At 34.2% G+C, this 15,240-nt stretch overlaps 1 protein-coding gene across 1 annotated transcript in view; it reads right to left on the reverse strand.

Moving 5' to 3' along the window:
* Window positions 1-556: 556 nt before the first annotated feature.
* LOC129242035 (uncharacterized) overlaps window positions 557-15,240 on the reverse strand; it is a 47,720-nt gene continuing 33,036 nt past the window's right edge. Inside the window, exons 4-7 of the mRNA XM_054878595.1 lie at window positions 10,623-10,773; window positions 9,763-10,547; window positions 5,056-5,261; window positions 557-1,413 (exon numbers count right to left, since the gene is read on the reverse strand). Coding sequence (XP_054734570.1) covers window positions 1,213-1,413; window positions 5,056-5,261; window positions 9,763-10,547; window positions 10,623-10,773 — 1,343 coding nt within the window. The 3' untranslated portion in view covers window positions 557-1,212. The remainder of the gene's footprint in view (window positions 1,414-5,055; window positions 5,262-9,762; window positions 10,548-10,622; window positions 10,774-15,240) is intronic.

Below are 15,240 nucleotides of genomic sequence, written 5' to 3' on the forward strand. Positions count from 1 at the left end.
CTCACATAGTGCTTGTTCAACCCCCTACAAATCTAATCTAATCTATCTGCTCATAAAAACCATCTGTCATTTGGAAACAGTAAACCGACGATTTGTAGAAATAAATTAAGAGAAGAAATTCGTTATGAGACCTTCTCTGGGTTGGTAAGCAAAGTAGTGAAAAACTCTGATATACCAACTGACGTCAGGGCAAAAGGAAATTAATTATATGAATTGTTGATCTCAGCAAGACAAAAAATATTTTTTTTAGATTCTGTAAATAATGTACCTTTTGTCGCTTGTGTAAATTCAACAAGTTTAGAGCACAGTTATTAATAAATATTAGATTCATAAAGAGATATTTACGGAAATAACGTTTTTTTGCATATATTGTATAAATAAATATAATTTGTTGAAAGAAAATTTTAATTTTGAAAACTATGTTGGATATACAATTTTGTTCCTTTGCTGTACACAAATGCTCTTGAAAATTCGTCGTTTTTTATTCATCGAAAAATATACATAAATATGAAATGAATAAAACAAAGTTCATACAGATGAAAAGTTGACATATTTTGTAGGATAATATCTCATAATTTAATATGGAAACAAGTAATAAATAAGCTTACATAAATGGGTCGGTACACTATCATGCATCGCTTCAAGCATTTTAGGAGCAAACTCATTCGTGATGAAGAATCATACAAATCATAAATATTTTCTTAGTCCTCTTTCAATTCGCTGCGAGCACACTAAAGGTTAAAACGCGTCAATTCATTATGTACAGACCCCTTAACAAATAAATATTAAATGTAAGAATAAATACTTATAAGTATGTATAATTTTCAAACTACAATTCTAATAGCCATAAAAATAAATAAATTTTGCACTTCAAGTAAGCCGAGCTTAATAATTTTGACTAAATTTTTTAAAGCTAAATTTCCAATCTTTTTCTAAACAACTAATTTTATGATAAGTTTACAAATTCTGGCATCATTCAATTGTTTGCATTTTTGTTATCTCCTTTTTTGTTCATTGAACGTAAAATATTTTAAACAATTTACTTGTACGGTATTTCTTAAACCAATTGTTTTGGAAAATTTAGACATTTTTTACAACAAAACATTACTCAACAATCAATTATTTTACATTATGCTACAAAATATTTATTAAAATATAACTATGTCAATATAAATTAATAGCCCTTTAAGTAATAGCTGCGTTTCGCTCCGCTCATTGCCATTGTCTACGGTAGGCCATAAAGTGTGGATCTTGATTTTGCGGCACAGGCTGATAGCTATCCGTCGCAGCCTCTTCCAATGATGGATCAGTTTGTAGTGAACGCTTCCAGTAGCTGCCACCCGATTCGCCACCCCAGTCTTCGTTATGCTCATCGTAGTGGTGCTGATGGTGTGCATGTTCAACATAGACAACCTGGTATTAGAGAGATTTTTTTGTTTTGAAGTGAGAAACACCAAGGAAATACCAAAGATACCCAAAGGATTGTTGGTGTGTGTGACTGTGAGTGTGTGTCTGATATTAGTGTGAGTGTATGCATGGGTTTGTGTACGAGTATTTTTGCTTTTGCTGCCTTTTGTCTGCTTGCATGTTTTGTTATGTTGGTGTATGCAGGAACTTTTTAGCATGCGACTATTAGGCGCATACGCATTTCGTATAAAATAACAGATTTTATCTTGCAAATTTGATTTTCCTCTCTCATAATATTTAGTTTGTTAAAAAAATCGGCTATTAAATATGTATGTATAAGTATAATAGCCCTGGTTGAAAGTCTATGTCAACGTTTCATGGAATACGCCTGTTAATATTTTTGATAAAATTCATGCAACCATTAAAAATTTAGTTAGACTAAAACAAAAACAAAAAAATTGGGTGTATTTTTATCAACTTAGCTTGTATTTAGAAACATTTATTCTCAGTTTATGTCGCTTTACTAAACTAATGAAGGCAAGAAGGTGGAATACTTTGGTTAATAATACCAACTCCATGACTTTTAATAATTCTGAGCTATCTATATGAGCCGCTGAGAGTAGTCCTCAACAATATTCTACAGCACACACTGTTGCTATACAGCCCGAAATATTAAAGTGCGTTTCGCACAAAATCTTATTTACATCTTTTGCTTCCTTTTTGTTTAATTTAAATTATTGTTTTTAGCAATAATTACTGCATGATTAAAAAAAAAGGTTTATTTCAGCAAGAAATCTATAGTTATTAGTTAAAAGTTGTATTCTTTTATTTGGCACGTTCATTTGTTTACTTCTAAATAAAGAACCCCGCAACTCTGCCAAAAATGTCTTTTAGTTACCTAATGGCACTGGTAACAACTACCATTAAACATATTAAAGGGTGATCAGATAGGAGGTACTATTTCCAAGAAATCACGTGTGACTACTGTGAAACGAAATAGAGAATTTGTTTCAGTATTCTTTTGGATTTCATCATGGAAAGTCTTGCGCCTCAACAGCTTTGAGAAGAGAGTTTTGCCAAAGACCCAGAAGAATTGATTCGGTACCGACCTCAACAACTCGGTCTATCTTATGGCACTACTTGGGCGATTTTACGCAACGATCTTGGTTTGAAAGTGGTTTGGGCTGGAGAAATCATCAGTACATATTTCTTCAAAGACGAAGCTGTCGCCAATGTAACAGCGAATGGCGAATGATTTTTGATGCCGGAAATTGAAGCTCGTAATCTCCATAACATTTGTAAAGAATACAGCTGTCCATACTGGCACATCCATAGTATAAGTAGAACAGGTGATTTGCTTATCTTCCTATGAGCTGCTAGTTTGAATATCAAAGTGATTTTTTAAAATCCGAATAAAATTGTGGCTTCAAACTATCAAATTTCGAAAAAAAGCTACAAGAAAAATAAAATACACAGTCTGTCTAATAAAGGAGTAACTGCCACTTAGAAAATATTTGCCCAATTCCATTCTAACCAACTGTCTTGTATGGGCATGCAAGACATATGTTCATATGTTCCCTCACTAGGAGGCAGTACTCTGATGCTTTCTGACAAGGTGAGGTACCTAGGTATTATCCTTGACAGCAAGGCAATTGGCAAAAGATGGGGCCTTTCGCCTAGAGTTGTTTTTGGCTATATAATACTATTGTATGTACTTTCTTGTTGTATAGTGTCCTAGTGTGGTGGAACACACTAGAAAGGACGACATTGGTGAAGAAGCTGGAGAGAGTTCAGAGGTGGGCTCTCATTGGAATCAGTGGGGCGCTTCGAACGACTCGTACTCTGGCGCTCAACGTAATATTAAATGGGGTACCCGTAGACATCGCAGGCAGAATTGCCGCTACACGTCCGTAATCAGACTGCGGGACTCGGGCTATAAGCTCAACCTCACTTATGGGCACTCAAGCATCCTTAGAAACTTCGAGTTCATCCCCCTGTCAACGGATCAGTGTATGCCCTTGCTTAGTCCGACCGGAACCTTCTCCACTCATATATGTTCAATAAAATTTGTAGAGACGACCAATGTTGGCTTCACATCTACGAGTCATATTTGGTGTTAATTTTTGCGCGGACAAATTATTTGCTTTGATTCCTGTTTGCACGTCCATATTTGTTTTCCTATGAGTTACTTAACTTTTGCCCAACATTTAAATAGGGTTGGCATCAGGCGTTTGTAAAGGTCAACCGATATTTCAATCGAATTTTGTTGTTTCCACTCTGCACACCTTCGGTGTATCAAATCAGTATTTTCCTTTGGTGCAAATTTTTCAAATACGCCCTATTATCAACCTATTTCAAGGAAATATGGTAATTTATGTATTTATACCGGAATCTATTTCAATAAATTTGAATTGTGGTACAAAAAAAAATGAAATATCTTAATATTAGAATATATTTTTTGCTTGCAAATTTCCTTGTTTCAACCTCTTTTTATAAACAGTAAATATAACTACCATTGGGCTTTGATTGATTGCTATGCTTTATATTAGCAAGCTTAATATCTCTTTTGTTTTACAAAAAATAAGTTCCATTTGGTGGCCGCCGTAGCCGAATGGCTTGGTGCGTGATTACCATTCGGTTTTCTAATAGCGGTCGCCCCTCGGCAGGCAATGGCAAACCTCCGAGTGTATTTCTGCCATGAAAAAGCTCCTCATAAAAATATCTGCCGTTTAGAGTCGGCTTGAAACTGTAGGTCCCTCCATTTGTGGAACAACATCAAGACGCACACCACAAATAGGAGGAGGAGCTCGGCCAAACACCCTAAAAGGGTGTACGCGCCAATTATATATATATATTTGACTTCCCATTTTTGTGTTACATTTTTGAATAAATTATTCAAAATTATAAATTATTTATTTGATGTATTTTTAGATTTATATTTTGAATAATTTTTTCACAGAAAAAATTTAAAAATTTAAAATTTTCCAAGAACTTCCCCTTTCATTTCATACATTATAATGCGTCCTGAACTCTCCAGCAGAAACCAATTCTAACGTATCATACTAGAACATACATCTAAGAGCATAATCTTTTAAGAAGCAGCGTTATAATTTTAAATATCTAAACAATATTAAATTCATTTGAGACAAAAAAAATACTCTCCTGCGATTGAAAATAGTAGGAAATCAAATAGTTATAGAGAGTAGACAACATGCCTTAAATTACAAAAACGAGCACTGAGCTCAAACTAGCTTTTTATTGCTATAAAACTCGAAACTCTATATATTTACAGGAGTGATCAAATGCAATCAACAAACTCTAACGTCTATCGAAGCATTTACATACGTATATGGCAAGCACTGTCATTTCACACACATATGCCAACACACACATTTGTACACATACACATTCCTTGAGCTTTAAAAATTATGCATGCTCGATAGATATTGACTGTGAGAAGAAAATAATGAACAATAAATTGAAATATGTATCAATAGTGTGAGTCTAATAAAAAACATAACTTGTGCATAAGCAAGACAAACGTATTGAACAGCAAACAAAAACAAACACGCGCATTCTAAAAGCATGTTGGGGATGCAGAAATCTTCCTTCAGCTCTTTTTGCTTCTTTCAATAACGAAATACCAACCTTTTGTGGCGTACCACCACGTTTTACATCAATCCAAAATCGTGCAATATTTATCAGCAGACCAATGAGTGCAATTGCGAAGAATTTGATTTGTAAGTGGGCGCCTAAAATTTTCAGTAGCAGCTCGATTTTCGCTTTGAGAAATGACCCCAACAACACCAGTTTGGCAAGTGCCTTCTTCTTCTTCTTCTTCTTGCCACGTGTCACTATGTGAAATGAGAGAAGTGAAAAAAGAAAGAAAAAACGACGCGACACAATATTGCCTGTTAGTTTGATTCAGCCAATCGACGCAAGTGGGCCTATAACTAGATAAATTAATGAATGAATAAATAAAAAAACGGTTGGGAGGGTGGGTGTTTGTTAGTATGAAGTGCATTCGGTTGTGCATTAGATAGTTAGGGAGAAGCGTAAGCAATTATTTTAGACGACTTAATTAGACTGTACATGAATGTTTATTTATTTTACTCTTAACGAGGAAATGCAAAACTGATGAGTTTGTGTCTTAAGTCTTTCGTATATGCAAAGATAATTCATAATGAGGCATTGCCTGAAAGCGATTTTCTTATGAAATACTAAATTTTTGATATCATATTTGTTTCCGCTTCAAATGAAAACTAAATACAGAATCAAGAATTGAAAATTGAAATTTTACACAAAAAAAAATAGTTCAAAATAAATGACATAAAAAATCAATATATTTGTTTCCGCTTAAAAAGAAAATGAAATGCAGAATCAAGATTTTTTCACAAAAGTAAATAGAAAAAAAACATTACATAAAAAAACAGCCAACTTCGAATTTTGACAAGATATGCATACTATTTTATCAATGAGGGTGTAAGCCCTGCCAGCAAGTATTATTTTTCCTACAAATTAGTTTTACAATTGTACATTAAAAGTTTTGGCCAGTATCAGTAATTCTTAAAAATGTTTGATATTTTTGTGAAAAAATTACCTAAATATTGTACACCTTAGCATTAGCATTCAACCTAGGAACAGTTTTTTTAAGATATATTTCGTTTACAAGAGTTATTTATATATTTCGTCTATTGCTCTGGAAAACGTGCAATGCACGCCTGCTGAACTAACTTTAAAAAAGCAAGACAAATTCCAAATTCCAAGAAATATTCATTTTCTAAACTTCGGCTCGACATTGTGGAAGAAATTCTATAAAATGTTAATATTCCGAATACCCATCACGCGGAAGGACTTCACAAGGACAAGAAAAATTCCTCCTGCACAAAGTAAACAAAAGACTCAACGAAGATGTCAGGTATGCGCGAAACAGAATAAACGCAGTGAAAGAGCAAAATGTCTTGTTACACTGCACATTCGAGATTGTTTTGAAATATATCACACTGCATAAAATTAATATATTAATAAAATTCTTTTAAGTATTATTAATTAAAATCATCAATAAAATTATTTCAAATATTATTAATTTTGTTAATGTTCATTTAAATATTTTGCCTATATGCATTTGCTAAAAACACACTGCTAAAAGCTTTAAGGGGGTCTTCTAGTCTCGAGGCCCTGAAATGAAGGGTTTTTTGGGCATTGATTGTGACAAATCCTGTGAATATTTAAAAAAAAATTTTTTTTTATTTTAAAGGTACATGTCTTGGCTTTTAAAAAATGGTTTTGACTTTGAAAAAAATTAACACCCGCGACCTTGAAATGGCGCTGAAGACGTCCACCTCCAAACGAAACAGGTCTCCATTTTGGTCACGGTTTTTCCACCTGGGTAATCAGAAAGCAAAAATTAGATATGCGTTGTCTTCAGAGTTGCCCTGGTTAAGTTTTCCCGTGACAGATTTTGTTTTTTAAATTTTTTTCAAAAGTTATGCAACAATTTGCAAAAAAAATTTTTTTTTGCTCATTTTTTGAACTTTAAAAGGTTATAAAAATGAATGAAAAAAAATTTCAAAAGTCGTACACGGGGAAACTTAGCGGTAAGTTTTCCGAACCTTTTAAGACCAAAACTATTGAAATCGGAGTATAACTACTATGAAAAGTGTGACCAAAATGCTTAAAAAACACGATTTTCGGGGAAACGCGTTTAAAGATAAAGTTTATGATAAAACGGCCGGAAGAGGGTACACTTCGGTGCCCAGAAAAATGTGAAAAAATGCGATTTTCAAAAAATCCTTTCTGTGGCGTATTCTCGCATACACATACAACAAAATTATGCAAAAAAAAAAATCGATTTTTTTTTCGCTGGAGACCAGAAGACCCCCTTAACAGAAAATACTGCAAGCAAGAGCTGGTTATAAATTAGTTTACCGACTTTTTAAAATTAATTTCTAGCGCAGGAGCCTAATAGCGGAAATCATAGGAATGAAGAAAGTAGGATTTCGAAAAAATTCTATGTAGAACCAAATTTCAGATGTATCTCAGTAGCTACAGTATAGCTAAATGAAAACTAAAGTGGCTGTAAAAAATCGAGTTAATTTAACAAACAGTTGGATTTATTACTACGTGGGTCTAATATTATACGATTCTCCAAATACTAATATAAAATGATTTGCCCGCGGTTGCCTTTCAATTGTCAAATAGTGCAAGAAAAACTCAATATTTCAAATTAAGCAAAGAATTTGGCATTAACGGAATAAGGCTATTAAATAATTATAATTATTTATTGTAATTTTAATTAAGGTTCTTTTTAAATTAAATATGATAAGTCCGTATAAGAATAAGGTTGATCGCCCACAACTTCTAAAAACTTACAAAGACTGGATTATTTGCTATCTGTGCATATTTTGAAAGATGAAATACACATAAATATGTATGTATGTAAGCATATACTAATCTGAATATTTAGTGGCACTATTAGTGGCATATTAATATGAAAAAAAATTATGTAATAATTATATGATTTATCAGTTTTGCATTTCCGTTTTTAACAGACTAATTTGTACAATGTTATATGATTAATTTTTCGTAAGTAATATATCTAAAGATTTTGCAAAATGCACACAAAACATGAAATAAAATTATATTGATAAACAAAATCGTGAACTTGTTTTATTTGTTTTTAAATCCGGCATATGTACATATATGTATGTATGTACGTACATTTTTAAGTAAGTAATTCGCTCTAGAAGACTCAATAGCAAATTTTCAAAAGTTTTTATCTTCTTATTCTTCATACACCAAAAATATGTTTGTGTGCATTTTGCCCAAACTTACACTTATAAACTAATAAAAACCGGAACAAATCCTATATTACCAACACATAAAAAGTTTTATCTGATAACATCACCATTTATAACAGATTCGTACACTGCGTTGCCGACTTTCATACCTCCGTCGTGGTTTGTGTATGCGCTTGCTTAAGCTTTTGGGTTTATGTATTTGCTAAATAACGACTCTGGCAATGCAGGTGGCAACGCTTGCTTCACAAAATACGAAGCAGTTACTGAGAACCAGAAATACCCTACACCCAAATTATTTGTGGGTAAATATGTATTTATAAATTACTAAATTTCTTAATATTTTTAGTTATTGAATATAGAATTATTTCACTTGTTAGTTGTTGCGGGTGATTTTGATGGTAATCAAGAATTTTACAAGCAAATAGTTAATGATTGTTGCAGCTGCTTTGTCAAAAACTCTTTGCCAAGAAAATACGTTTTATAAATAGCTACTGGTTAAAACATATTTTAAAACTAAAAGCAAATAAGAAGCTATGTAGGGTAGTATTGCTGTGTAGGGCGATAGGAAATATTGAGGTGAATTCAGGAATATTTGTATTATAAATCTCGTTTTGTTGTTTCACCCGAAAAAAGGTCTTCTATTAAAAAATTGATGGGTTATTAACCCTCCGTTGGACATCTTTTTTAAGACCTTTGGCTTGGCATCTGGATCTGGCCTTTTTTCGTCCTGTTCGAGGATTATTTTCAATAGGCAATAGCGATAAATCAGTAGAAAATTAAATGTAAGGAAGCTATCTAGAACCTTAAGTCGTTAAATTAACATCCAAAGCAAAAAATGTCTGACCAGACCCGGATGCCCAACGAAGGGTTAAAAGTCAATAGAAACAATATAACAAATGCTTGATTTCGTAAGTTCTTGGCTCATAAAATATTTTACCTTTGTAATTACGCGCTAAAATATCGCACTTTAATTCACTTATTGGACATACAAATATTTCGAAATGTCTATAATTTACACATTTAACTCAATACCAAATTATAGACAGTGCTTATGCTTCTCATTAAGGGTACAGGCAATTATATTGAACATTTTAGTTAGGCCATCCGAAAAAACCCAGATTATAGGAATTGGTCTTGGTACACTACATTGTGAAGAAAAGCGCATGGGAATATTTATCAGTAGCTTAAAAATGAATTAGTAACAACATTATTATGGTTTAATCATGAGGTATCTAGGTTTCGATTGGTTCAGTTGGGATTTAGAGTACCCAGGAATTTCTGGATGTAGGGTATTTCTGCAAATTATTATCGAATCGTAGTGATAGCGGAAAATAAATTTGAAAAAGCTTCTAGAGCTCTAGAATAAGCATATACTATTACGCCAACCGACACCAGCTACTCATACATTCATATAATATTTACATATCCATGGTGACATATAAACTAAGATATAGGGAGAGAGAGAGACAGCTACTTATATCAGAAAAAAGATGAGAGGAATGCTTGTGTTAGGAAAGGGTGCGATCAGATTAATAAATCACACGCAAACACACACCTCCAACGCTTCTACCATATTTATGTGGTTTCTTATGTTTGCGCTTGTGTCCTTCATCCAAATCCACTACATCGACCGCATCCGCCAACTCCTCCAGCAGGCCCAAACCCAAATGGTCTGAAGGCTCTTGCTCGACCACAACAGATACGCTGTCGTCCGCATGCTGGTGCTTCTTCTTTTTCTTGCGCTTTTGTTTCTTTGATGGCTTACTGTGACCCTGCGTTACAGGCACCCACTCCACAACTTCATCATGTTGACCACCATGGCCATGTACATCCCAACCATGATGACCACCATGGCCATGCAATTCCAGTTCTGCCGGTTGTACTACTAACAGCGTTTCAGGTTTTTTCTTTTTCTTATTTTTTCGCTTCTTTTTACTACCACCGCCTGGTTTCTTCAACTGACCCGTTGGCGCATTCTCATTTTCTTCGATTTCGATAAATTCTACACCAGCGGATGCATCATGATTGGCTTCAGCCGGTGCTGTGCCAATTAAGAGTGGCACTTCACTGTGATGCAGTTGGCCATTCACAGCAGCAGGTCGACCCTGGAAGCTGGCTATGTGTTGGCTGGCAACCTCATCACGATCCGTGTAATCTTCCTCTCCCTGCTGCACAGTTTCTGACTCTGCATCAGTTTCATTACCTTCTTCATCATCATCCTCCTCATATTCTGTGTCACTGTCCTCCTCTTCCTCATTATTATCATCATCATCTTCATCTGTGGTGACAAAATTTTGCTTTGGATCCGTCTGCACATAGTCATATTCACGTCCAAGAAAACTAGTTTAGTGAAATGGGGGAAAGTGAATTTTTAATGGATATGTTGCGAAAATAATAATACCAGATATCACTCACCCATCCATAGTTTCAGCTAAATATTTCTTCATATAACTGGTACCGATTTCGATCTTCTTTAATATCGTGGACGGTTTTTCTCTGGTGAGTACCTCAGATGCACTATAGCCACGCTTCTCAATGGTTGCATTCAATTGACGATCGGCTTCCACTGCAGGAAAAGGAATTTGATATAAGAAATTAAAAGAGAATTTTAATAAAACAAAAGGTGTGCCTAATATGCGTATATCCGTAATCGTAGTATTCCTATATTTATTTATATGTAAAAAGTTGGTTGGTACATCACTCGATAGATATTTTAATTTCATTTCATTTATTTCAGTTTATGGCAGAAACAATATTACAGACTAGATAATATATTAAATGGTAAGTTAAATAGCGTTGAAATCGCAATATTAATTATATTAGAGATTTCATTGAACTCATTGAGAGTTCTAAACATCGGTACAAGAGCCAAACAGTTGCTTTAATTGAATGGACATGGAAAGGATGATGAAAACGCTGGACTGTGTTGGAAAGAGTGAAACAAATTTTTGTATATGTAATGGCTGCCGTAGCCAATGTGTTGGTGCATGACTACGACGAAAATGCACAGGTTCGAAACACCAATAATTGAACGTTTTTCTAATAGCGCTTGCTTCACAGCAGACAATGGCAAATTGTCGAGTGTATTCCTGCCAATAAAAAGCCCCACATAAGAAACAATTGGCCGTTCAGAGGCGGCACAAAACTGTTGGTCCCTCCATTTATGGAACAATACCAAGGCACACACCACAAATCGGAGGAGGAGCTCGCCCAAGCACCCAAGCAGCATGTAAACCCTATAGTCCGGGAGCCAGGATCATTTTGACGTCATCATTTCATGCCAACTGATTTTAATACTGAAGGCAGACGCCATCGAATGGATGACGAAACCAACCATTCTTACTTCGGCTGACGGTCTTCACACCGCTATAAACGCAGCTGACCATCATTATTATATTTTCATATCTGTCCAAAATTATGTAAAAAATTTCAATCGGCATAAAGTAGTTTTACTTTTTAATTTTTTTTACAAGTTCACCTGTTCAGCTGACGTGTTTTCCCGCCTCTACCGCGCAGCTGACTATTTTTTTCTATTCTACTAAATGTCAACAATGCATGAAAAAAATCTCAGCTGGTATTAACTGAGTTGTTAAAAATTTTTTTTCAACACGTTTCGTACCCTCCCACAATCACACCCACCGCGGGTGCGCCAGCTGACGTTCACTTTCGTTATTCATGAACGCTAAATCACAAGTATAGTCAAGAACTTAACGGTACAAAAACGCAGTCCAAAATCGACCCCTGGCTCCCCCTATACGAGGTGGGTTCAATAAGTACCTGTGTCAGACATTACTCAAAAATTTTTTTATTTTTCAACATAGTTTCCCAACGCTCCAGCCATTTTTAACCCCTCCAAAAAGTAGAATTTGTCCAACGCCTCTGTCTCAGCGATGACTTCCTCGTTTGAACTAAATTTTTTTTCTGCGAGCCATTTCTTCATACGAGTATTAGGGAACAAGAAAAAGTCAAAGGGAGCCAGATCGGAGGATGCGGCAGCAATTCATTATGCAATCCATGAAGTTTGGCGACGACAAACAGCACCTTCCTTTTCGCTAAATGCGACCGTTTCTCCTTAAATTTTCTGTGAAAACGCTCCAATAACTCACTCTAGTATTGTCCAGTTATCGTTCTTCTTTTTTCTAAAAAATACATGATTATGACTTTGTTCGCAACCCAAAAAATCGTCGCCATAACCCTTCCGGCCAATGGGACTATCATCCCCTTGTTTGGAGTAGATTCACCGGAAGAAATCCATTGTTTTGATTGTTGCTTAGTTTGTTGGTGTGTAATAATGAATCCAGTTTTTATCAACGGTGACAACTCGACGCAAAAAATTCTTCGGATCTCGTAATCTTTCGATCTTATTATGGGAACTATAAATTGGGTTCCATATCAAGTTATGAATGAATCGGAAAGTTATACATATTATATTTTCCTAGTATAAGGATTCTTAAAATATATGTCCCTTCGGAATAAAATAACAAATAGGATTACAATAGTGAACTGAAAACCAAACACAACAACAAAATTGACGAAATCTTGTACTGTAGTATATGAATAGGATTCGAAGTTTTAGAAAAAGACATAGGTGGACATATGGGGCATTTATTATTATTTATTGATAAATTATTTCTACAACTCAACATTAAGTGATATTGCAAGGCAAGTGTGTCAGATGCAGATAGTTTTAGGGACTCGAAATCAAAGAAATTATTTGGAGGGAAGCAGGCAGATGGATGAAGAGCTTCAACGTCAATAAAAAAATTAAATTTTGCAGTAATATTCAAAATAGTCAGTATGTGACAGAATTTTTCTTGTTACAGCGCATTGGGGTTTTCTTTCAACCCTAATTCACATCTTATTAAGTATATTTTATAAAGAAACTTTTCCAGAACATTATGCTTTTCAAATGTTCTTTTCAAGGCACATAACTTATATAATTTGTAGTATTTGTTTTTTATTTATTAATACTTTCAGATTTTTTGGCTGAGCCTGAATCGCCGAATATTAGTTGTGCACACATCCACTCGGCTACGGCACGTGAGTACATTTAAAATAATAAGATGGTAAATCCTGCTCGGTCAGTTGGTCATTATGAAGAAGTTACGCCGACCTACATACCATATACACATGTCCATACCCGCTACATACATTATATATACATACATATACCACAACGTAGTTGTGTGAATATAGGTCCCATTTGCGGAAATATTTTATTATTGACATAAATAAAGTAAATAAAAAATTTTACCCTTTTCACTCTTAAAAACTTACTACACCTCAGCCGATATGACACACATATGCATCTACACTATTAATACATATAATAAATATACATACATACGTATGCATGTGAGCACACATAAATGAATAGACCTGTTGCCAAGTTAATTAACTAGTAACTCCGGTTTGCCTTATCAAGCAATGAAAAACAAAATATAATATCTACTCACAATCGACTAGTTTTGAAGCTGTGTAATTATGATAAATAGGTTTGAAAGTATTATGTAACATATATTCGATTGCATTTCGAAGAGAAAAGTTAATCATTTAACTGATAAACATTTATTTAATATATATTCACCGGTGACGAAGAGAAGACGAACTTTCATCCCGTTGCTTGTGATGCCTCTTCCCAGGAATCGATGAAAAAAGCTTTCGCTTGGGTTATCGAAAATATAAGTGATGTGGATATATTGGTGAACAATGCAGGTATTTATACTGCCAGACAAATTACCACTTTGTATGAAGGGACAATGCAACAAGTATATATTGCAAACCAATTTGCTCGGTGTGATCTGCAGTACACAACAAGCCTATCAATCAATGAAAGATCTTAGCGTTGCAGGTCTTGTGATGGTCGTTAACAATGCCTTGGATCATTATCTTCCAAATAATGATGCGAAAATGTAATAGGTGGTGTATTATCAGAATCATTGAAGAATTTGAGCAGATTATATCTACTACAGCCAGAAGTGGTAGGCCAATTCTACAGCCAGAAGATGCTTCAAGCTGTGTAGTCTTCACACTTTCCATTTGCTACACCAGCACGTATCGAAGTGGAAGAGATGCTGGGCAAGTAAAATTTGCTGTAAGAAAAAACATCCTAACTGATAAAATAATTCTTTAACTTATTTACGAACATATTTATTAACATGTTTCAGTTAGTTTTTGACCTAATTTTAAGTAATTTTTTTTTATTACCATGAATATTTCATGTAATGTGAATAAGAAATATAAAATATAAATCTTATATATTATATTGGTGGAGCAACATCAAATGCACATCACACATTGGAGGAGGTGCTAGGCGAAAGACCCAGGAAAGGGTGACCCAATTGTATAAAGTTCATCATTACTGACATTAAATATCAAAGTAAGCGGCTACTACTAAGGACTGTACCGTGAATAGAAAGTGACTGTAGAAAGTGAGCACACTCTTTACTTTATTCAATTTATATTTTTATTATTTTGCCAAGTTTTTCCCATTCCCATTAAAATAATCAAACCAAAATTCCTCCATTTTTATTAAAATGGATTAAAACAAAATTTGTTTCTCAATTTTGACAAACTTTTCGTGCTTCTTCTTCACTAAATTCCGCACCTCCTGTGCTTATACCGTATGGCTCACTGTTAACCAGTCTTTATACGACTTAATCATAACCGGCAATTATGTATTTCTTTACATTTATTTAGCTATAACCATTCAATTTCATTCAGTCGGATTTGTTTGATTCGTTTATTTTCCTCCAATGCATAATTTAATTTTTTTAGGAAATCCAAAATGCATAGTAAGGCAAAAATATGATTGAAATAATTTGCTTTTTTATAGAAGGCATACATAATGGGTGATTTTTTCGCTATTATCTTTTTAAACAGTTGGTTCAAAGAACTGACGCACGTTTCGTGTTTCGTTTCACTGTAAAACATCTTCAGTTTGGTCTATAATTTAACCATGAATCGTCTTACAAAGGAGCTTAATTTCATACAAAAACGGATCCGCGTTGACAACCCCAAAGATTGATTGATG

This window comes from Anastrepha obliqua, chromosome 3, assembly GCF_027943255.1.
Source record: "Anastrepha obliqua isolate idAnaObli1 chromosome 3, idAnaObli1_1.0, whole genome shotgun sequence".
NCBI classification, from domain to species: Eukaryota; Metazoa; Arthropoda; class Insecta; order Diptera; family Tephritidae; genus Anastrepha; species Anastrepha obliqua.